Source organism: Vigna angularis, chromosome 3, assembly GCF_016808095.1.
Source record: "Vigna angularis cultivar LongXiaoDou No.4 chromosome 3, ASM1680809v1, whole genome shotgun sequence".
Taxonomy (NCBI): Eukaryota; Viridiplantae; Streptophyta; class Magnoliopsida; order Fabales; family Fabaceae; genus Vigna; species Vigna angularis.
In genome coordinates, this window is record NC_068972.1 from 14,039,711 (window position 1) to 14,064,403 (window position 24,693).

A 24,693-nucleotide genomic window follows, 5' to 3' on the forward strand; every position below is an offset into this window, starting at 1 on the left:
CCTTAATGATTCGATGACATATTTTTAGTTCAGATTTTTATAGATGATACTACTTTTGGATCACCTAATAGATACATTCGCCAAGAATTCACAAGTTTTAACGCAGGAGTTCGAGAGGTTCGCGTTGGTGAACATGTCGGATTTCATCTTAAAATCAATTGGAGTTCAGTAAAATTCTCCAACAGAAATACAAATCGCACTCCAAGACCTGAGACAGACAATCCCCAGAGACCTGAGACAGATTACCCTTCTTTCTTGGACTTCAAGGTATCTTAATTTGTCAATCTAAATAATGCAATGAACTACAAAAGATGTTTGACATAGATAACTCCAAAAAATCAAAAACACCCATGATTACTACATGCTATCTTAATGTTATTGAAATGGGAAATTGCTCTTTAGATTGTATTATACAAGTCAACGGAACGAAATTAAAACTACCAAAATTAACACATGGACAAAACTTGAAGATTGGATTGACTTCAAAAATAACTTAACACCAGCACATGTTCTTGTCAACCACAACTACCGAAATTCTAGTTCATGCTGAGAGACAGTATTAGCCAATACCGTCGGATCTTGCAGCCCCACGCAACTATCCGTCAAAACTTCCCAACATGTTTTCCTACATTGGCAAATACCCACAGCAAAAATTAGAGAGTCTTAGCCACACAAATTAAGTAAAGATTAATTCACCGATGTTTACAATCTCAAGCACAAGAGTAGAGGTTTACTAAATAAAAATCTAGTAAAATGCCTTCCAACTTCATCTAATATTCTGATATCAAAAGCTAAGCTGACAGTAGAAATGAAATTAAAATTCAAGGATATGCTAGAATTAACAAAAGAATTGATGGAATGGAATTATAATAGATTCCATTATTTGAATTGTTTAAAGTTAGTTTACAGTGAAATAAGATGGAACGCAATCCCTTCCATAACATCCAACACCTCCTCTTTCATCCATCTAACTTGAGGGTATAATATAGAATCTGTCTTCTTTCTTTTTTACATTTCATCATAAAAGTAATAGTAAGTTTGCCCCCATCTTACTCTATTCTATTTTGCTCCATCACCTCGCATTCCATTTCATTTACCACTAGATATCCAAACATAAACTTAAACATTATTACAAGAAACTCAACTCTCTAGTAGCCTTATGGCCTATATAACATGGACATTTCATTTTATTAATGTCAACAACTTAAAATGTAATTATTGCTTAAGATCAACGATAGTCAATTGTACTTAATTTAGTAAAATGTAATAGCACCCAGGGTGGTTGCAAATTGTCACTATCGACCTGAAAGAACGAGGCAAGTTGTAAATTAACAAAAAAAGAAGGGAAAATGCACTAAAGCAATGTCATTGTAACACGTATCTGTTTTAAGAAAAAAAAGAAAAAAAAAAACATTCTGAACTAGAATAGAAACAAAAGACTTATGGAGTTAGCTATCATTACATTCCACCAATAATCAACCTCAGAAAGAAGGATTTGGATCCCCTTGTGTTCAGGGGAAGATTTGTTCCCCAAATTCTTTATCTCTATAATCTCTACCACGAATAGGGAGAAATAGAATTAGAGAAAACTTAGGGTGTGTAACACCGACATCTCACTCCAATCTTAACCATGATTAGAAAGAAAGAGAATTAGAGAGAACTTAGGAAGTGTGAAACTAATTCAAATAGGCACGATCAAATTCCCACGAGCAAAAGGGATCAAAAGAATTACCTGAGAGAACGTATAATCTGTACGTGACCTGAAGTGTGAAATTGTGCCTATCTTTATACACAAACTTCAACTAATCCAAAATGATTTCTTCTTTCAGAATATTCCATTTGATCAACGTCTGATGCAAATCATTAGCCTCCCTTTGCATTCCCCCATCAGCGACAGCTTTGATTAAAGCAGAATATATCCTCTTATCTGGATTGCATTGACTTTTCACCATCAAATCTAGCACTTGAATTGCAATCTCAACCTTCTTTTGCCTGCATAATCCAAGGATTACACATTTATATGCAGTACTTTTAATCCGTTGTTCTTTCTCACGCATTTCCTTTAGCAGCTCCGTAGCTTCTTCGAATTGATCTGCCCCACAAAACCCCCAAGTCAAACTACTGTGAGTAATTTCATCAGGAATGATTCCGTTTTCCACCATTTCATCATAGAATTTTTTTGCTGACTCCATGAAACCCAATCTAGCCAACCCATCAATTAAAATATTATAGGTGACTAATCCAGGAGAACAGCTAGTACCTGCCAATAGGTTAAGTAACTGGCTGCCCTCATCTATAAACCCCTCCTTACATATACCACTCAGAAGAGTATTGTATGTTATAATGTCTGGCGAACAGTTCTTACTAACCATTGTGCTGTAGAGGCTTAAGGCACGATCCAAAAGTCCAGATTTACAAAAGCCATTTAGAAGGATATTGTATGTAACTTGTGTAGGAGGACAGGAAGTCTCGTGCATAATCCTCACAACATCGTCAACTTCATCCCAATATCGATGGTTAATAAGAGAGTGGATAAGGGTATTGTATGTCACAACATTGGGCTGCATTCCATGGGATAGAAGATTTGATATAACCAAAGATGTATCCTTGTATTTCCCTTGTTTAGAAGTCAAATTTACAAGAGAGTTATATGTAATGATATCAGGATAACAGCCTTCCATTGCCAGATCTTCCAGTACTTCTAGGGCGTGAGCAGCCCCACAATATCTGCAAACCAGCTCAATAAGCACTGAATAAGTAATCAGATAAGGAGGGCAGCCTTTTCTCAATTGGTCTCTCCAGAAACTAACTGCCTGATGATAATCCCCCTTATCAAATAGGCAGCGAATTACTGTATTATAAGTAACTGCATCTGGGGAGCAACCACTCAGGCTCATATCTTCTACTAGATCAAGGGCAGATCTTAAATGACCTTTTTTACACAGGCCACTAATAACCATGTTGTATGTAATTGTGTCAGGAATGCCACCAGACATGACCATTTTGTTCATTATTTTGCAAGCTTCACCTACAACACCTTTTCTAATAAAACCTCGGATCAAATTGGTGCAAGAAGGGAAATGCGGTATTTGACTTTTCCGAGCCATGATATCAATCAACCTAGCCGCCACTGTTAACTTTCCCAAACTGCAGAGCCTCTGAAGAATTTTATTGTTGGTCGTTTCATCATTTTCAACGAATGGTGCCTCCTCAGGTGACAGACTCGTAGAGTTTCTAGCATTGTCCGAATCCTTTAAATCCCCGGAATTTCTCCTTACACCAACATAATCGCTTCCAAAGCCACGACCTCCATTTTCAACTTCAACAACTCTATCAATTAAAACACTTCCGTGAAAACTTTTACACCGCAATCCTTTCCAAGGAAAATGATATTTAGTTGAACAAAAGTAATCACCAAAGTAGAGTCGGTGTAGGGTAGGCGGTTCTTTCCTTGAACTGTGATCCGGAGCAGAATTAGCCCCAAAAATACAGCTCTCTTCTTTGTTACAACCAAGCAGACCATTCAAAGAATGGAAGCTGAGAAAATTGTTTTGCAGAGTACCTATATGACCCATCTTAGTTGTTCGGTCAAGTATATTGATTGGGCACTCTCAAGCTATATAAACGGCTGGCGCACTTCTCATTCACCTATCCTCTTTTCCCTACAAAGGTGGGACTCAGCTATAAAAGTTCAAAACTTGTTACAATAAACACATACGAAAAACAAAAAGAAGAAGCATACAACACCACTAATGGGAGACGGAAATAACATAACCGGAAATTCTAATAATCATCACAATAGTATTCTTGTAGCAATATAGTTGCATCATTTGCTAGCATGACCCAAAAGTGCAGATTAAAACAAATAATGCAAAGATGAAATATCGAAAGAAAGCTAAACTGCTTATCTGTACATTACAAAGCAAAAAAAAAAATCATATACATATTTAGGGGTTATTGATGGAAAATGGAAGTTAATATAGGCATATGTTGAGCACGGAAAGGATAAGGTAACGTAACATTATCTAGCGGAGAGAGAGTGAAGAGAGAGGAGGATAATTTTGATTAGAGTAATAGCAACAATCAGTGGTTAGAGATTCTAAAGGGGCCATAGTTGGGGCAAAACAATTGTAGAGAGTAGAAATTGAAATTATGGTTGAATGTTATCTAAGAGTAAGAAAATTGCGCCCAGTCTCACCAGTAGAAGTGACAGTGAGCAGTGGAAGCAAAGGCTTGAGAAAGAACCGTCGAGAAATGCAGCAGCTTCGGAGGGTCAATGGCTGTGGCGGCAAGGCGGTGGAGATGACGAAGTAGTTGGGGTTTACGAGTTTTTATATCTAAAACCCACAACGAGCCTACCCCTGCAACATCAGAGCGAATTTGTTAAGAATGTTTTTTAAAATGATAATTTATTAGTAAATGATTTATTATAAATATTTCAATTTTCAATGAAATTATGATTAAAAAATTAATTATTAAATATGCATATTTAGATTTAAAAAAATGTAAATGTTTTTTTTACACTAGAGCAAAACGTGAAATTTCTTATATTTTATTTTGCGTTAAATCACATAATCCATGTTCTCAAACTATTTTAAATGGTTTTCATTTTCTTTTTATCTAAAATATAGGTCCAAAACTCCTAACATTAAATTAAGGAAATTACACAATTAAGCATAATTGTATAACTTTTTTTGTTCTTGTAGTTGCTTCTTTCTTCCCTTCCTGAAATAACATTAAGACTCTGTTTGTTTACTATAATTTACTTTTAAGACAAATTAGTGGAAACGGACTTACGTAGTTTTTTATATTTGTTTTTATAGATTTCAAGCAATTAAAAGTGAGAATTTGTGGGATAAATACTTTTTTTTCCATCTTTATATATCTACACAAATTTGAAGTGATTTTTGGAAAAATGTCATATTTAACCCCGGTTTAGTGTAATCGATTATACATAATTGGAATCATTCCATATGTTTTTTCCTTTATTAATAATATTAATTAATAAATATTATAAATGAAAATAGAGGTACAGAGATTTCATCGCGAGTAACTTTCGTTACTTTCTTCGCATGCCTGAGAGACTCTTGAGTTGATAAAACACCTGATAAACAAAACACAACAATCAACACAAGATTCCTGACCATACTATTTCATTTTGAAATTTTTAAACCCTTCATGGGAGAGCATTATGCAGCCATTAAATATGGCTAGTAGATTGGTATGTGGTTGGTGATATAATAACTTCCCTCCATAAGTATAAGCTTAGTTCTCAGGTATAAAGGGTGTGGTCTTCGAGTTCCTCTTGGAGTTTTCAAAGTATTCAATGAATTGAAAGAGGAACTAAGATTTTTGTTATGGTGGAGAGAATTTTGTTGAGCGTTTTTTTAGGTGAGTCGTCATGCTTCATTGATCATAATGATGTTATACTTGTCTTAAGTAAGGTTTAAACATGAGGTTGAAGATGACGCAGTCATTATAAAGGAAATCACTTCCTCCACAGAACATAATTGTCATCATTTTATGTTATTTTTATAATTAAGAATATTTTGATAATCTTTAATTTTATTAATTAAACACTTTTTATCTATTATAACCATCAAATTTTATACACACTTTATTTTTAAATTCCTTATCAATCCCCTCCAAATTTCCTTAAAAAAAACACATAATTTACTTTTACTCTTATATCTGTTCAAATTCAGTCCCTCTCCCTCAAATATACTTCATCAAGTGAACGCATCCTAGGTTACCGTAACACTTAAAGTTAATGTACTAAAGTACTTCTTTAATTTTTGTGTGAAAAACCAACCTTACCCTCTTCACTTACCCGTCTGATTTTGGTTTGATTGTAAGTGATTTAACCTCCTCATCAAGCTATTTGTCAAAAATGTAATTTATTTAGAATAATATAAATTAAAGATTAATTATTATATATTAGAGCTGTCAAAACGGGTAACCCGACCCGACCCACCACAGGTTGGTCACTTAGTGAGCCAACCCAACCCGACTCATTTATTAGCGAGTCAAAAAAATTCGAACTCGACCCGACCCACCACGAGTTGGTGGGTTAAACGGATTGGCTGATTGGCTCGCTTAATTAACTTTTGTTTCACCCTCCTCTCCTGAGATTCTTATAACATGTTACTTTGATTAATCAAATTAAAATAATAATAATTAGACCAATTGATATAAAAGAAAATGAACGAAGAAATATATTGTTATATATATATTTTAATTGATAGCATAAAATTTTGCCAATTTAGTTTAATGAGACATACTCAATCTTTTGACCAAGAAACTACATATAGTCGTTAACAAAAATATATAACAAGATAAAACAAATGATATATTCCTGAATTATCCAATCTATAATATTATCCATCTATTAAATTGGAGTCATGAATGGATAAATCCACAGTATTATGCTCTCTTAGAAGCATTTTTTTCTTTATCTCCATCTATAATATTATCCAATCTATAATCTTGGAGTTTTATTTGCAGAAGAGAATTTTTGGAAAGACAGTCGAAAGGCTCTATTGCTAAATAAAAATTGTGCATTTTGAATAATTAATTCAATTAATTTGATTTCAATAAAAAAAACAGGATTTGAATAATTAATTTAATTTATTTAAAAATATATATTGATTGGTGAGCCAACCCGACCCACCACAGGTTCAACCCGTGTGAACCTAGTTCTTAATAAGCCGGGTCAAAATTGACTCTTTTTATGTATTTTTTTCCAACCCAAAATTTCTATTTATAACTATTTTCAGTTTTGAACATATAAACGACCGATTTTTTTATTTATTTATACGTCTATTCACGATTGAGTAGAAAGTTATCATACATTGCCTACAAAAAGTATAACATCATTACCAAGTTTCATTTGACTCATAGTAGAAACACTGGACGAGAAAAAATATTGATGAAAATAAATTAGGTCAAACAAATTTTACTTGAAAATTTGTGGACTTTAAAAAATGGAAAATATTAACTAATTTGTAACAAGATATTACAAGTTAAAAGTAAACTTTTCATGGGATACTAAAAATAAAACACCCACTAAATTTTAATGTTTCACATAATTTTCGATGAAAAGTTTGTTTTTAATTCTTAACCAAACGTTTCTATGTTAAGAAAATTTTGAAGTTCTTGAAAACGCAGTTGGAGAAGATACCGTACAGGTGAACTACAGGTAACTTACGTAAAATGTTAGTCGATAGTCATCAATCAAACACAAAGAACCACGCTATCATATGTGAACATAGTATATAGCATAGAAATCCAAAAGACACTTCCAATTCGTACGTAGTTAGATCTTCCCATTAAAATAACACTGTTTTCAGCAGCCAGTTTATGCCGGATGGGATCTTCAAATTGTTTTACCCTTTCCCCAAAGGGCCAACATGTGTACACAATCTAAGATTTTTCATTAAAATATGCAGAAGTCAAATTTTATACATTGAGTTTAATTCCTCATCCCACTGCATGGAGTTCCTTGGAAATAAATATCTGAATGGGAGGCCCTTAAGTAGACCACATTTCATATGAAAAGACAAATAGCATTTTGTAAACACCGTTTTACTTAGGTAAGTTGGTAACCTGATTTACACAGATTCTGGCCCTTTTTACTTGTGCAGCACACCTTTCCTGGACAATTTTGGTTTCTTTTGAATGTGATTCTGTCATGTAAACAATAAAAGAATTAAATTGGACATATAGGAGGATACATTAACGGAACAATTTCAAATCATTGACAAAGAAAATTGAACCTTCTGTTTCTCCAGTGCTTCATAATCAGTCCTCTCCTTCCAATTACTCTTGCGTAGTTTTATTGGCCGATTGCCAACATATTTTCCTGAAATGGAGACATCAAAGTCAAATACACATTTCGTTGCATTTGGTAAAATATTGTCTCCTTATGTTGGCAGTATTTATTACTCAAAGAAACAATAATCCATCATGAAGTTTTGATTGCCAAGCTATCATTTTATATCCCACTAAAATACTTATACTAAATCAAAGCAAAAGTCAGTAGAGTAACAGATATTACAGAGTAAGAGCAAACATATATTTAGAAATTACAGAGTATTACTTGAAGAGGCCCGTCTGAACTTACTAACCATTCATTTCTTTAAGAGCACCAGCAAGGTCAGAAGGATTGGCAAAGCTCACAAATCCATAACCCTTAGTTTTACCAGTACGCTTATCTCTGACAACCTAAAAAGATAAAAACCTTAATCAGCCCCCATTACTATGCACCACAACCGTGTAAATAATTATTGTTTAGTTTGCTTACAGACAAGTAAAACAAGGCAAATTACAAATTACAAACAGAAGACTATATAAACCTTAAGTTCTTTAGATGGAATTAGATGCCATCACCATTAAATAGCATGCCCTCATACTTCCATTAACATGACACCGAGCAAAATGCTCGGTCTCAAATGAGAACTACTGCATGCAAAAACACCTATTTAACTTCCGATTTGCACCAACTTAATATATTATTCACAATATTTACTATGCACTAAGAACCTGGTTTGTAGAGAATAAATAATTAGTTGATACTTAATAGACACAACTATTACTAATTTTTCAGTTCATATTTTCCTTAACATTATTTTACCAATTTTCTCATTCCAATTGAACTAAAAAGACACCGATGTCTCCAGCCAACACGCACAAGAGCTAGTCTCAGCAGCCCTCTGATAAGCCATTGGTCCAAGATGGCCATTTACAACTACTAGCAGACCCAAATTCCACTTATGCCAGCATTTGGCTCAAGTATTTCAACCATTAGTCAATGATTCCACGTGCAGTAAATATTTTACCCTGTTTTATCTTTCAGTAATTAGAAGCTTCTGACAGACTGTGGGATCATGTCCCCCTGTAGGGATACGGTCAGCACTAGGGTTCTCTTCTCTGTATTTATTGATCAAATCCTAATAAAATAACAGAATTTCCACTCATATTATTGTTAGTAATAGTAGAATAATTTTATACAGCCTCCGTCCAGGAACGGTCCCATGCAAATTTAAAAGTCCTTTTAATGGTCCATTATTCTCATCCACACCTAACTTAACTTCGTATAATGTTGAAAGAATTGCATACTAGAAACATTACCCAAAAATACAATGGTCGAAATAATTCTGAATAGTTAGAATACTATGTGTATGAGGGTTAAACAGAGCAGAAGCAGGCAGGAAAAGCAAACAAAATCTAGTAGAAAGATTCCATGTAAGAATCAACCTGATGCCAAATCTACCAAATTCAAACTGGTTAGCCAATACTCAAAGGACACCTGATTTCATCTATTTCTGATATTGAGATCTCACAACACTACAAAATAATAATCACAACGCTGATTTTAAAATGAATTGATTGTTAAAATTAAGGTGCATTAGGTCACCAGTATATAATTTCAATGGCCCTTGAATTGTGAATAACGAGCAACAAGAAGGGGTAACCTGAGATGACAAAATAACACATCAATTTTATCATTAAAAAATGTCTAATCAAAAGTGAAGTATAAAACAAGACCTACCTTAAGATACACAAATCATTAACAACTGCATCCCTTCAAACAAAAATCTGAACAGGAAATAAAAAATGCTCACACTAGCACGACAATCATAGCCAAACATAAAGAGAATTCAAGTTAGATGGGAAATCTACTTACTCGTGCCATGTTAAAGGAAGGAAATCGGGAAAAAGCTTTTGAAAGAACATCATCATTCACTTCATTACCAAGATCACCGCAGAAGAGCCGATAGTCATCTAATCATAAAAGAAAAAAGATAAATTAGTTTATCATTTCTTATCTCACTTCAAAATCACGATCGCAAATTCTAAATAGGCTCAATAAAAATAAAACAAAAACATTCGCCCTCACGGACACAATCCAAACATTTATAAAAGTGGATTCAGGAATACTAGATGATATTTTAAAACACAAGAAAACCTTCAATATACATAAAATTATATCAACCATTAATAAATACTAAATAGTAATGACGACATAATACTCATAATATCGTCATCATACCTTCTGGCCACTCAGCGAGGATGGGATCCTCCCACGATTGGCCAGCAGCTTTGCGAGGAACCGCTTTCCTTTTGGCATCGGTTTTGTGTTCCACGTCGCTGCTCGCAATCGCTGCCTTAACATTCTCAAGAGCCTCCGGCGTAATTATCTGTGCATCCCTTTCAAATAGCTGCTGCGCCTGTTCAATCACATAATATTCATTTTATTCATAAAATAAATTGAATCAATTTACCCCACCTCTCCCTCTTGGTATTCTAAGAAGGAAGAAAACGACTGACCTGGTATTGCGGCACGGCGGAGTATACAGCGGGAACCGGCGCCGGCGCAACCGGACCGACGACGGGAGGAGCGGGGATTTGCACGGAGGGGGCGGCGACGTAGGGTGCAGCGTAATGAGTAGTTGCAGGTTGCTGCAGGTGAAAGGGAACGGGAAAATAGGAAGGGTTTGAATAGGCAAACTGCGATTGCGAAGCTGATGAGGAAGACGGCGGTGTCGTCATTGATCGCAACTCCGATCGAATTCCACAATGCAGAGGGAACGAGAAATTGGACTCGAAACAGCGTTTGGACTTCTTAGGGTTCTTCTATTTGGGTTATGCCAATTTAATTAATTTGAAATATTTCTAGCATATTTCTTCCTGGTGGGCGCACTTTAACACGGAAATAGTAAAAGTTAGCTGACAATGGGCCTGAAGTTGAAGAAAAGATAATTCAAATCAATTAAAACGTTGGCTGTTTTCTTGCACCCCCATTATTATTAATTACACCTCACAGACTGGAAAAATATTCAAACTCCCTCCACTATTGCACCACATCACACCACCACCATCACCGCTTCAACGCCCGCCACCACAGCTCCATTGTCGTAGAAGAAGAGAGGGAAAACGCTGCACAGGAAGAAAAAGAAAGAAAATACAAAAAAATATCCAATTTTATTTTCTGAAAGGTATTATTTTTGTATGTTTCGTAAATCTCTTCTCATAACATATTTCATGTATGGATATTCCAAGGAACTCGTTCTGAAAGGTATTTCATGAGTTTTGGAAAAACAAATTTTGAAAATTCCATTTTGAAAAATTTATTCCTAAATATATTTCACACGGTATGAAAATTCTATTCCAGAAACCCCATTCTGTAAATTTTATTTCGAAAATTTATTCTGAAAATTTAGTTCTAAAAACATTGTTATGATAATTTCGGGAAGCTTCTGTAATCCATAAGTTACTTTTCTGATGGGAAAATGGCTATTTCGAAAGTTTGACAAACATGTTTCGTTTATGGTTGTTCCAAAGAACTCATTCTGAAAGGTATTTTATGAGTTTTGAATATATTTTCCAAAAATTACATTTCAAAAAAATTATTCAGACAAATCATAAAATTTTATTTCCAAAATTATTTTATGGAAGTTTAGTTCTGAAAATATTATTATGAAAATTCTGGAAAGCTCATTCCAAAATGCTTCCAAATATATAATCGGAAAATTACTTTTCCAAAAGGGTAAAAACGATTGTCTCGAAAGTTTGAGGGTGCTAAAGCAATTGTGGGGGTGCAGGAAGTAAAAGGACAAATGTTTCTGTAGCTATTAATCAAATGATGGGTGACTGACTATTCTCACCACCTTCTATAGAAAAGTAAATACCAATATTCCCAGAACCACAATGTTATTAGTATACCCGCAATAATTTTCTCCTTTGGGCTAATTTTTTTTTTCTAATATTTATCTGATTTTATTCACCCCACGCATGGGAAAAACATAAACTAAAAGTAGTAAAATTCACCAATCAACATTACTTTATTTTATTGCTAACGAAAATACATAAAAGTATTTATATATATATATATATATATATGTGTGTGTGTGTGTGTGTCAATTTGATATAGACAATTATTGGATATCTTATGATATATAAACTTAATTGAAAATAGTTATCAATAGAAAATAAGCATTTAAAGACTTCTTAAGTGACTTAATAATGATTCAAGAACAAAATAATAATCTATCTCAACATAACTCAAAATATCAATCTATTAAAGAATAAAATATGTTTAACAGACGTATTTCTGAACTTAGTAATTAAAAACATAGAAATAAGTTAAAAATTGACAAAGTTTGAAACTGACATTATTATATCTTATGACTAAAAAGATAAATATTTTAAAACATCATAATCACAAAGTATTTTCCACCTTGATATTAGTCAAGCCAATTGAAGACTCCATATCAACGTTATAGAAAGAGTAAACATAGACAATTAATACCTTACATTAAATAAACACATTTCGAAATAAACTATATATAACTATTTGTTATTAAATTAACGAAAACTGTTTACAAATATCTAAATGGATAAATAGGTCAAACACTAAAAATAATGTTGAACAAAAAATGAAATTTAGGTTATCCTAGAATTCAAAATTGAGTTTAGACTATATAAACAAGTTTTGTATTAGTTTTAGAAAAATATTTTATATAATAAATTAAAATTCTATAGTATAGATTTATCGATCAAATATTAAAAAATAACTTATTAACGTGTGTATTAATAATTACATTGGTCGTCCGAAATCAATCTATTTGGAAAGTACACCTCACTATCTAGCATAAATCAACTACATAACAATATTAAAGTATCATTGGTTGCTACTAGCCTAATAATAAGTGAAAGTCCATTATAAATAATATAAATATAAAATTCATGCAATATAATTAGATTTTACTGATTAAAACATTTAATACATCGAGATATCTACTACTAACTTAAATATTGGAATGTATTCTATACGTACATTCGAACGATTTAGATGATTGAAATTGTTTAACAAAAATTAAATGACTTAAAAGTTAAGACATCAAAAAATTAAGAATCTGAATGGTTTACACGATTGAAATTACTTAACATTGAATCAATAAAAAATTAAAATAACTTAAAAATTGAGACATCAAGAAATTAGAAATGTTTGACCAGAAGTGCAGAAAGAAAAACATATAGATTTTTCAATTTATTTTTTCTAAATTAGCCCATTTTAAGCCATTTAAAAAAAGAAGGGTTAGCTCAATTATTTATTTTAAATATAGAAAACGTAACTAATCACATTATAAAGTCTGTTTATACTATTTGCAGCCCTTCCCAATTAAGGAAAAAAATTATCAAACATCAATACAATCATCTCAATATATCCTAAAAGTCAATAAGAAAAAGATATTTATGCAAAATATGATAGATATGTTTTTGTATAGATGTTATGAAAATTAAAGATTTTGATTTTAGGGTTAGGTAGTAAAATATTGGTATAAGAAAAAGAAGGAAGTGGGCAGCATTTGCATGGAGACGTGATCCATTATTCCATTGTCATCGAGCCGATAAAAATAGGGTCGTCGTTGAAGTGAAAGTCCTCTAAACCAAAACAGTAAAACCAGAGCGAAACCAAAATGGAAAAAAGAACAACCAATGCTCTTGCCTAATGCCGACATCCATAGTACACTTGCCACGTGGAGCACGCGCCTCGTGGACTCCACAGGAATTGCACGTGTCATGTGACCGGCGATTGCGGGGATGTTTGTACGGTGTTCATCACTCATAGGATAACGTGTCCACCCAAATATTTCTTTACTTTATTATAATTTACCTTTTTTTTTTCTCTTCCAAGTTTTACTTTATGTAATTTTATTTCAATATTTTAAAATTTGAGAAATATAATTACGTCTGTTTTTTTAATTTTAGTGGGAGAAAATGTGTATTTCGCACACTCAAAATATATATTTGGCAGTCAACGCTAGTCGCTATATTGGTTGTCTGTCCATCTTTACTGGCTCTGCTTCATTTCATGTCTAGTCACTTCATTTAATGTGATTTTAACACTTTTTATCTATGTAGTTTGCAAAGAAAAGCACTTTCAGATTTTTCAGCTACAAACTTTTTGTTTAAAGATAAATTTATTTATTTTATAATAAATAATGCAACTTAAACTTAATTGTTTTACAACATTTATTTAAAAGTTAACTTACTTCACGAATGATTGACACTTTATTATACATAATTGTTAAACTCACTTATTACAGAATATATTGATATGCAATACATTTTATTAAAAAGTGAATATTAATTTTAATTTAATCTTACAAAATACAAAATACATTTTAATTTTGATTTTAATTCACAAAATTGTAAGATAAGATTTATATTTATTTATATAGTATAGATTTATCTTATTTATAGACTATGTATAATTTTGAAAATATTATTCTCAACATTAATATATACGTCTATTATGTGGGAGTAGTTAATATATAATGATTTATTTGATAGTGACACAATATTAGGTGGAATAATAAATTTAATAAAAAAATTTTTTTATATATTTTAATTAATGATTGTGATATTATATTAAAAGGTAAGTTTTAAGTTTATTCAATCATACAAAAATAATTTATATAATAAATTCACTTATTAATTTTGAATTGGTGTTAAGGAAAAAAGCACTAGCATGTAAATGTAAAAAGCATAAAGAAAACATACATGTAAAAAACACAGAAAAAGTCTTAGCATCTAAAAACAAAGAAACATGGAGAAGAGATGGTCTATTTTTGTGTGTTGAGATATATTTCTCTTGAAACAGATGTTTAAAAAAATTGTAAATTTTTTTTACAAGTATTTCAAAAAAATTGAATAAAAAAGATAAAGATAAAACAAATTTATATTGTATAAGTAAGTAGTTTATATTATATAAGTAAGTATAAAATTCACCTCATGATTTTATAAAACTAAATAGAGATAAAAATTCACTTCATAATAGTTTTGCATGAAAAATTCAATGGTAAACTATTTAAAATTATGAGTTACTGATTTTATAAGAAGAATCTTAAAAATTACTGATTGATAAGGCAAATTTTTTTATTAATTTTATTTGTTACTTTACCACTACGAATTCAAACGAGGATGATTTTCATACTACCTCTTCGTTTTCAAATATGTTGGATGTTATCTTAACTTCCAACATCTATTAATTGTTGTTTTCTTATTGAAAACACAGCTTAAAACGGTGCAAGATAAGATAACATGGCGTTATTTTGTATGTGTAGATTTTGACGAACAATTCACACATTAAATTTAATTATTAACCTTTTTTTTAAGAAATTATAAAAGCATTTGAATTAAATTTGAGTTTTAAAAGGAAAAAAGTTGAGAAAAGTTTTATAGACATATATTGATATTGTTGATAGTAAAATAAAAGAAAATTGCAAAACCAAGACGAGTTCATTGAAATGATGAAGTCACGTGAGAAATATCTCCGTAAGCAGTATTAATTGTCGTGAAATTAAGCAGAACTATGCTCGTAAATTGAAGAGAAAGAGTAAAAAATATTTTGGTGTTGTTGCTTTCTTGAAGTTTGGCACCCCTAAAGGCTTACCGGAAAACGCAGCACGTGGCTGAGAACTTAATAAGGTGCCCAAAACTAGCAAAGTGTAGCCTTAAGCATATATAGAAACTTCTTCTTCATGTAGTTTTCCAATAATTCAAAAATCATCTTTTAAGATACACTGCTTTCTGCAATTATATTATTTTATCCTAAAAGGTGAAAGATTTCCCTGTAGAATGTCGAATAATAATGGAAGACTTTCAAAATTAGTTCAGGAATTTCAAATGAACCCATCACCAGCGGCCAGAACCACGCCGCGTGTGTTGCCGCGTGTTTCTAAATATTATTCTCATCTTTACTTTACATTCATCAAAAATCACTTTAGTTTAATTCAGAATCTAAAATAATTAATAAAATAAAAGGAAAAAACAGTTCTCATCTGTGACTTACCATTTATTTTCTTTACTGCACGAACCAGCCATATCTATACATCCAATTATCATATTTCATCTAGGGCAACAAAAAATCAAACGAACCCTATTAAACCAACACATATGAACTATAAATATCCAACATAAGAATAAATATGTTTTTTGATGAATAAAATCAAATTTGTACTTCATTTATTTATATCTGCTATATATATATATATATATATATATATATATATATATATATATATATATATATATATATATATGATAGTTTTATACGTTACTTTTATTTTTTCATTCAATAATTTATATGTAACATTGTATTTTTTTAAATAATTGTGTTTTACTTAGGGTTTATGACTTATTTTCTACGTATTCATTTTTATATCATAATATTGAATCACTATAAAAACAAATTTTTAAATATATTATAGGGAAATATTTACTCTAAAGATAAAATTGATAAGATATATTTAAATTTTCAGAAATAATTAGTATAGCATATTAAAATCATATATAATACACAAATGGCGGCTATTTTTATATCTTTATTGTTATATAATTTAGGACTAATAGAAAATAAATGACTTAATATGTTTGAAGTCAATGCAAATATTATTCTTCTTATTTGTCTGGAGAAAGAATACTGGAATACGTAGGAATGCGCTATATATTATATAACTTTTGATGAAAAAAATTCTAAAATTAGAAAAATCATTACGAAAAATAGTAAGTTGTATGATTGATTTTGGAAATTTAGTGACAAAAATATTTGTACCTTAACCATATAATAATCACACTGAAGTTAAAGTCTTACAATGCTATTATTTTTTTAAAAGTAGATTCGAAATCGTTGTTGATTATGTTGAGAGCTGACTAAAGCATATTAAACTGTAACACGTTAATTCTTAAAAGATCTCTTTTACTTTTTACATGCATTTTTCTTCCGAAATAGCTTTAGTTGAAGAAAAAGCAGTCATTAATATGACCGTGTTTGAATAGGAATTCAGATTTGATTTCACTACTACCCAATCTGTTGGTAGGACTGCAATTTTCAAGCTAAAAAGATTGGAAAATGTAATTTCTTTTCTCTCTTTTGTTTTAAAGAAAAACATTTTGTTACTCAAGAAAATTCGCTTTATAGTTTCAGTCCATCAATGTTAATTATGGCCACACCAGCTGGTAGCAATCGTAGTTGGCAATAATAAGCCAATTCCCATGTTTAACTAAGGGTTACAAAAACTGAGGGAAGAAACAGATTTTCTTTGAAAAAGTATTAGTTTTAAGCTTGCACACTCTTATATTTATTTAGGATATGTATAAGTTTTCCTAAACTTCTAAAAAAAAACTTTTCTAACTTTGAAAAAATAACTTTTTTATGATTCTCTCTTCTTCTAAAAAAAAACTAGCAATGTTGTAAATTAAGAATAATTCCTATTCCAGTTCAATACAAATTATTCTTTTTTCTTTTTTCTTGAAAATATTATGAAGAAACTATAAAAGTTGCGACTTAGAGTGTTCAAGCTAGTCCCATGTCTTTTATGGTCATGACTTCATTAATATCTTTGTCGGATAATTGTTATGCATAATAAGCACAAACATGCATCAGAGTTGGAATTAAATTTTATCCTACATTGCCCGGTTTATATCCATCATATAATTAAAACTGATTATCATAAAAATGTCAAAAGTTATCTACACATAATTCATGTAGTGCTAAATATAGAAAAAAAACACCTTGTTTACATAATTTTTTTTTTAATGTGATAACTCGAGTATAAATTCCAACTTTTGAAGTATTATTAATGACAGCCCAGGCCAGGATGCAATTATGTACAGGTAAAAATAAAACAATTGTGTCAATTATGAATACACAAGAAATCATGGTTTAATTAAGTTGGTAGCTAGGGATAAAGTAGCTAAATCACAATACGTTAATTTTCCTGAATAATTATGAACTCCTGTCAAAAAAGCCTTTTTAGATGATACAAGAACTTGAAGTGAAGGGCTAAGCAAATAAACCTGATTTTGAGTGGTTAAAAATTTGAAATTTTGTGAATTATTTTATTGTGTTGCGCAGAATCAAGGAAAATCAATCATGTCACCAAAGGTCTAACTTTCTCTCTTTTAAAGCGCAATTAATGTATATCTTTTCCCATTCAATCAAGAAGCTAACAAACAATATATTAGGTTTGGATCTTTAGTGTGATAATTTGAATAAAGGACCATTTCATCCAAATGACCTAGCCAACCAAGAAGCGAGGGGAGACAGTCCATCATCAACACACCAAAAAGAACAACCTTTTTTACATAAAAAAATAGGTTGTTCTCCAAGCCATGGGGATTAGGCAAATAGCCTGTCCCAATTGTCAAGACTACAAAACTTAATCTCTCCATAGCCATATCCAATTACTTTTCACATACTCATTTTAGCTGGCATCTATAATAGAGAAAGACAATCTACATATTTGTCTTATACCCTATTTCATAGATTTTGCTAAATCATCTCCAATTAACTATTCAACTGGATTAGACCATTTACATGTTAGGCTCGTGAGTCCTCTCAAGCTATACTACTCATTAACGCTTTATTTTCGTAACTTTAGCTGCTTAATAATTTTGCTGTTGTTCAAGCACATTTTCTAGGTTAGATTCTCACCAGTTCGATTCGATCTCAAGTTAAAAGTTATATGTTTGTTTCTCTGAACTTCTCTCCCTTCAGATGTGCATGGATGCGCTAAGAGAGAAAGAAAAACAAAGTGCAGGTAATGCCAAATCTGTGAATACAGAAATGTTTATCCTTTTGCTCATCGTGCTCATACAATCCCCATGTACATAAGTTATGTAGATTCCCTGCAGCTGCATACATGTAACTAATGGAAGACAAACATGTGTGTATATATACATATACACCAGCTCATTTAATATACCCAAACCCAATTAATTAATCCCCTGAAAAGTCAAGAAATATTTTTCTAAAAAGCTCTCACTTACAGGAGGAGGGGGTGGAGAGATTGAAGTGCATGCTTCATAAATATACACTAGATGAAGATGATGACCGAGATATTTATATATATATATATATATATATAGATATATATAGATATATAATATTAACTTGAGTACAAATATGATAACATATCTTCTAGTAGTAGTTGACGCACAGAGGTCGTGGCTCTTAACATCCCCCGACTCAAGAAGCGAGAAGAACAGTTTCAAGGGCATCATCTCAACAATCTAGAGGACGAAGCACGTCTTCGAAGAGACAAAAGCACCTTAAAATTGCAAAAAAGCAGCACAAAACATCCACCACTCGGTTTACTAAACCAATAATAAAGATCAACATACAAAGGACAAAACGAAAACAAAAACAAAAGCACCATAGAATATACGAACGATTCATGTTTGATACCTGTGGTGAAACATTGCTAGCAAAGCTTCTCTTTCAAGCTGGCTGGCTAAGTAGGAGCGGGAGTGAGCTTCGGCTTCGGCCTCTTCCTTTTCTTCTCGTAGCTCACACCTCTCGCCTTCGCCTGAAAATCACGAACGTCGCGCAGGTAAATCCTGACGGCGCGTGCACCGAAGGGGTTGGTCTCCGGGCGGCCGCCGTTTTCCTCGTAGGCGGCGCGGAGGCGGCCGATGAGGGCATCGAGGCTGCCCCACGCTTGGCGGAGAGGGCAGGGACACGGCGCAGGAGGGTTGGGAAGGCCGAAGAACGGGCAAGGGTGGTTGTGAACCTTGGTCTTCCCGAACTGGTCGAGGTAGTGGAGGAATTCGAGCACGTGCGCGCCGCTGCACAGGGCCAGCGAGAGTGGTGGACGGTGGTTCCTTAGGTACTGGCAGAAAGTGTTCCAGTCACGGCGCTTTTGGTTCTCGTAACGGCTGGGAGTGGAGCTGCCACTGTTGCTTCCGGAAGAAGGAGACGAGACTGCGGAGGTTCCAGCGGTTGGATTGGTGGTGGGGGTCTCCAGCTTGTACCTGGGGCTGGCAACGTTGGCCGATTCCGAAACCAAATCCATGGATCTGATCTGATGTATCCCCCAAGACTTTTTTCGTTTAAACCTTCGGATCTGCTTTAGATCTTGGGGGTACGATGGCAGTTGGGTGGCGAGGTGGTTGTTGTAGCAAAGACTAGGGTTTTGGTTTTATAATAATATTGATAGTGACGATGTGTAGTAGTGATACTAACTGGAAAAGCGAAAAGGGTTTGCATATAATATACATATATCTATATCATGCAGAGAAAGAAAGAATGGGTGTTGATGGTGGAGGAGAGAAAAGTGGGGAGTGGGAGATGAAAGGTAGGTTCCATTGTTGGGGTTTGAAGGTTTTGGGGAAGGAAGTGAATGAGATTAGGAAGAGTGGAGTGAGTGTAGTTTGGTTGGGGTGGGAAGTTGGCAGTAATTGGTGGAAGTGGAATGATTCCTGGGTAAAGCTTGGAGATGGATCAGGTAATCAGGTATTTGTTTCCAGAAAAGCGCGAGGAACTGAGAGTTATGTGAGAGAAAGTGGTGGAGTGGGCGTGGGTTGGAGAGTGGTGAAGAACCGAGGGTTAAATGAAGGAGAGGAGGGTGTTGTGCCGAAACAGGACAAAGTTTGGCAGTAGGCAGTGATGATGGTGACCAAAGATGAGCAGACATTTCAAATTATGCACATTCCTCACTCTTCTTTTAAGCGCGTGACTTACAACTTTTACCACCCTTCTTTCTTTTCTTCCTCAACTATCTCTTTTTCTTTCATCTATCTATATGCAAATTACTATACAATGCTAAATTAGTACAACTCTCTCTCTCTCTCTGTCGTGCTTTCAGCATCGAATTCAAATAGAATGAAGCCAATGTTTTTGTGTACCAGAAGAATGAACAACAACAAAAAATTATATATGAAGAACAATCAACACTCTCTTCTAAATAAAATACCATACATATTCAAAGAGTACTGACAAATTCGACCAGTACAATTATTAACAAATTCAAAGCCACATTGATTTAGAACTTGCTTATTTTTTTCTTAATTTTTAATTTGTTTTTCAGTAGTTTATAAAACAATGATAATAATTGTACTTTTATAGTCAATATTTCCGCACAATTTTTTATTTTTTAAGTGCAAGATCAACAGCTGAAATAATTTTCTCTCACCCGTGCGAGAAAAAAGGTATTGAATTTTTTTCATTTAACATGTCATAAAAGTTAGCAGTACAGAAAAAAATTAAGACAAGACTAAAAAGTATATATAGACATTTACTTTCCGCGTTTTTTTTTATTTGCATCGAAAAGATTAGTTCTCTTTTAAATATTTCTAACATACGTGCATATAAAGCAAATAAAAATGAAAAAAATAAGACATAATAGCAACATGAATAACGTTGAGATAACAAATCTCGTTCACAAGAAAAAAAAGTAGATTTACACGATGTTACGTTAGCTGTATTTTAACTCAAGCACAGTATAAAACAAATAGCCACATCTGATAATTAAGAAAGAGGGAATCTCATTATTCAGATTGTGATTTTTAATTAAGCCACTGCCAAAACAATTTTACATTAGACAATATGCATGTAACTAATAAATAAAAAAATGAGAACTTATTTACATATATTATTTATACGAGCAAGATTTATAGTTTTAAGAAAATATCTTCCTTAATTATTTACATATTTTGAGACCTTTCAACCTTCTATCAATCAATCAAGACAGTAGGGGCCGGGTGCCGTGGCAATACGGAGAGATTTCATAATCTTTTGTATAAATATTAAATAAATACGGATAGATATATACGGTTTTTGTTTGACACCCATTGTACTAATTTCAAAAAATTTTAAATAGTTAATAATAAATTACGAACAGAGCGGTTTAGTTACAGAAAATGATAGAAGCGCAGAAAAGTTATAGATGAGAAAGTGAGTTTGAGGTGAAAAGTGGAAAGAGTTATAAATGGTATTTTGAAAGGGAAAATGGAGGAATGTGTTGTTTGGGAAGCAAAGAGGAGGAGAGTTGATGTTAAAAATGGTATGAGTGTTGGCAAGTGTTTTGTTCCAGTTAGGGTAAGAAAGAGGTGTGGTGGTGGATTTGGTGCATTTGTAATCTCAAAAGCTAGAAATAGGGGCAGAGGAGCATGGGTGATTTTGGGATGTCCAACGATTGGGCCTATAAGCTAATGTGGTTGTGGTAGGAACCAATAAATAGATAGATCTACGTATTGTAGTTTGAGTAAACTAGGTTTGCGCCTGAAATGGAAAGAATAAAAGATTTAAATAGGCCTAATATAAGATGGTCCCCGCCTTCATTTCTGGGGAACAAAACGGCTCTCAAGTGTGGCATCCTCTGTTTCTTAATGTTCCTACATTTGCTTTGAGGGTGGCAAATTTTGCTAGTGCCTCATCACCTCCAACCAAAAACACTCATCCCTCAGAATCATCAATGGCTTCTCAGCGCGTGCCTACCAGAACCACCACGTGCCCCCTACAATCTCATCAAATTTAATTACTTTTCGAATCAATTTTAAAAGCTAAAATTCATTGCACAAGGTTTTCTTTTTAGATACACTAATTAGTAATTACACCGATGTGGGACCCACTCCTTTCTCAACCTTTTTCAACCTTCATGTATACAAAAAGAAACCTAATTTTGGGTCTCTGACATCTTCATCATGTGCAGTGCAGGTGTATGAACATGTGACACTGATTTCCCTTTTGTATTTGGCCAATTAAGGTGAGTTAGAAGACCCCCCCACACATCTCTCTGCATTTGTTAACCTCAAGAAAGTGACCATGGAAGATGGATATCAATGCCGCCCACAAACACCAACACCTGAGACAGGTTTAGGTCAGAGACTCCGTCGGAGGACAGAGGTAAATCGCAGCAAGTGGAAGTGAAAACCAAAATATGATAGAAACTTGACTAACAAAAGCAACAAAAACCAGTTCAGATTATTTGCTCGTCACGGATTAACATGACACGGGAAACCAATTTCATATTTTTTTATTTCTTTAAACTGTAATCACCAGCGTCAACACCGTATAATAGCAATCAAAATGCATGAATAATGTCATGGATTTTTTGTCTCAGTGCATGTAAGACAGACGCAGAAGATCATGATACATCTACAGAAGAGCCACCATCACATATAAGATAAATTAATATATCGGTAATGAATCATCGCCATCAATATGATCCACCTTTTCAGATATCCATGCATGTTGCCAATCATCTCATCTTCATGGTTCATCTTTTATATATATATATATATATATATATAATAACATGCAAATGATTCACTGCTGTTCATTTAAACTTTTTCTTTTTCTTTTCACTTTTGAACCTAGATACATATTTTTTATTAATTATACTTTAAATATTAATATTTTTTCTTTAAAATTATCTTATTAAAAAAAAAATACTTTGTTAGTAGGTTCGTAACTATGTTCCTTAAATATTTAGATGTTTGCGACTAAGATTCTTACATTTGATGAAATAATATTTGTCCGAAGAGAATCTATCCTTGATGCATATAAGTGTTTTAAAACATTATTTTTTAATTGGTAGAGAAATTTCTTAGATTAATAAAAATACTTATCTTCTTTTATGGTGATAAACATATTTCATGCTCAACTTTTGAAATTAAATTACAATCAAATTTCACACAGACCCATTCGATCTTAATTATTATAATTTGTTTGATTTATCCAACTGTAAATGAGAAGAAAGAAGCAGAAAAGGACAAACTAAGAAAATAAGAACACTAATAAATTGTTTGGAAGAGAAAAAAATAAATAATTTTTTTTGTTGTATATTTAGTAGAAAATGAGAAGAAAAAAATTGTAAATATAATGGTATAAACATTCTTAGCATCTTCTATTTATTTACAAATTATTTAAGCAAGTTTAAAAAAAATGTTTAGCCCTTTGTTAAATAAGAGATTTACATTTAGAATAAGTTATATTTTCCGTTAAAGCAAAGCTAGCGTTTCTAATACAAAACTTATGCTCAACAAATGAGAATACTAAAAAAAAAAATTTATGCTCAACAAATCAGAATACTCCAAAAAAAATTTAACTTGTGATTATATTAGACTACGGTTAGAAAACACATACTAAGTCAAGTAATTAAATTTAGAATAAGCTATATTTTTTATTAAAGTAGAGTTAGGATTTGTTAAAGACATTCCAAATTTTCTTCCAAGGCTACCCTAAATATACACAACCCAAAAGATCAACTTAGATTTTTCATGAATTTTCTTCCTCCAAAAATCTTACATAAAATAATGAAGAAAATAGTTAATGCAAAGAGAAATAATCTAAAAATTGAAGATAGAAATCTTGTTAGCTATTATAATAATCTAGTTTCTACAAACTCGATGTTTCCACCTTTTATTTTCGGAAATGAAAATAATAAATAAATTTTTGAAAGAAGAACTGTGAAGAGGTGGAATGAAGAGAGAGAAGAGAAGAGAAAAACAAAGGGATTGTTGTATTGAAGCCAAACCAAAAACTTTCAGCAATAATTATATTCTCACCCTCCCTTTTATTCCTTTTTCTATCATATAAACATAATAATAAAATTAAAGAAAACAACAGAAATTTCGACTCAAGACAAATTTCTTAAATAAATAAATTTACACACATACGATTAAATGTCCCTAAAAATAAAAAAAAAATCTGAATGATGACAATGAAAGTTAAAAAACGGAGGAAAAAAGAATATGAAAGTTTGTGAATAGCAAATGGCAATTTTGTTCAAAGTTTTCAAGTTATAAAATTTATATAAAAAAATGTTTCATTTTACCTGACATTTTACATTGTAATGTTATTAAAAGTTGTATAGACAATAGTTTTATAATGTTTAAGTGTAT

General features: G+C 32.3%; 3 protein-coding genes across 8 annotated transcripts; all 3 read right to left on the minus strand.

The window, feature by feature from the left end:
- Window positions 1-303: 303 nt before the first annotated feature.
- Window positions 304-4,369, minus strand: LOC108323128 (pentatricopeptide repeat-containing protein At1g08610). Of its 2 annotated transcripts, none has more exons than XM_017555488.2 (3): window positions 4,199-4,369; window positions 1,733-3,662; window positions 304-625 (listed from the first exon to the last, which is right to left on the minus strand). In XM_017555488.2, the coding sequence occupies exon 2, from the start codon at window positions 3,573-3,575 to the stop codon at window positions 1,803-1,805; it is 1,773 nt and encodes a 590-aa protein (XP_017410977.1). In that variant the 5' UTR covers window positions 3,576-3,662; window positions 4,199-4,369; the 3' UTR covers window positions 304-625; window positions 1,733-1,802. The 2 variants fall into 2 exon arrangements, with proteins under 2 accessions (XP_017410977.1, XP_017410979.1); XM_017555490.2 differs by having other exon boundaries at window positions 1,733-3,681.
- Window positions 4,370-7,412: 3,043 nt separating this feature from the next.
- Window positions 7,413-10,675, minus strand: LOC108323069 (uncharacterized). Of its 5 annotated transcripts, none has more exons than XM_017555401.2 (6): window positions 10,330-10,672; window positions 10,052-10,229; window positions 9,686-9,783; window positions 8,127-8,223; window positions 7,776-7,861; window positions 7,413-7,685 (listed from the first exon to the last, which is right to left on the minus strand). In XM_017555401.2, exons 1-6 carry the CDS (start codon window positions 10,549-10,551, stop codon window positions 7,632-7,634), a joined length of 735 nt encoding a protein of 244 aa, XP_017410890.1. In that variant the 5' UTR covers window positions 10,552-10,672; the 3' UTR covers window positions 7,413-7,631. The 5 variants fall into 5 exon arrangements, 2 of the variants coding, with proteins under 2 accessions (XP_017410890.1, XP_052730679.1); XR_008247754.1 differs by lacking the exon at window positions 7,413-7,685 and adding an exon at window positions 9,416-9,473 and having other exon boundaries at window positions 7,777-7,861; window positions 10,330-10,675; XR_008247756.1 differs by lacking the exon at window positions 7,413-7,685 and adding an exon at window positions 9,551-9,597 and having other exon boundaries at window positions 7,777-7,861; window positions 10,330-10,674.
- Window positions 10,676-18,628: 7,953 nt separating this feature from the next.
- On the minus strand, window positions 18,629-20,406 carry LOC108323088 (protein LIGHT-DEPENDENT SHORT HYPOCOTYLS 4). The gene is made up of 2 exons (XM_017555432.2): window positions 19,256-20,406; window positions 18,629-19,118 (listed from the first exon to the last, which is right to left on the minus strand). Exon 1 carries the CDS (start codon window positions 19,860-19,862, stop codon window positions 19,302-19,304), a length of 561 nt encoding a protein of 186 aa, XP_017410921.1. The 5' UTR covers window positions 19,863-20,406; the 3' UTR covers window positions 18,629-19,118; window positions 19,256-19,301.
- Window positions 20,407-24,693: the final 4,287 nt, after the last annotated feature.

What these genes read in the sequence shown, in the direction of transcription:
- LOC108323128 (XM_017555488.2), bottom strand. Translation starts at nt 3,575, where the DNA reads ATGGGTCATATAGGTACTCTGCAAAACAATTTTCTCAGCTTCCATTCT.
- LOC108323069 (XM_017555401.2), bottom strand. Translation starts at nt 10,551, where the DNA reads ATGACGACACCGCCGTCTTCCTCATCAGCTTCGCAATCGCAGTTTGCC. An exon ending in CTTCCTTTAACATGGCACGA is followed by an intron (nt 8,224 to 9,685) that starts GTAAGTAGATTT and finishes TTATCTTTTTAG; the next exon opens with GTTGTCAGAGATAAGCGTAC. An exon ending in AAGCACTGGAGAAACAGAAG is followed by an intron (nt 7,686 to 7,775) that starts GTTCAATTTTCT and finishes TTTACATGACAG; the next exon opens with AATCACATTCAAAAGAAACC.
- LOC108323088 (XM_017555432.2), bottom strand. Translation starts at nt 19,862, where the DNA reads ATGGATTTGGTTTCGGAATCGGCCAACGTTGCCAGCCCCAGGTACAAG.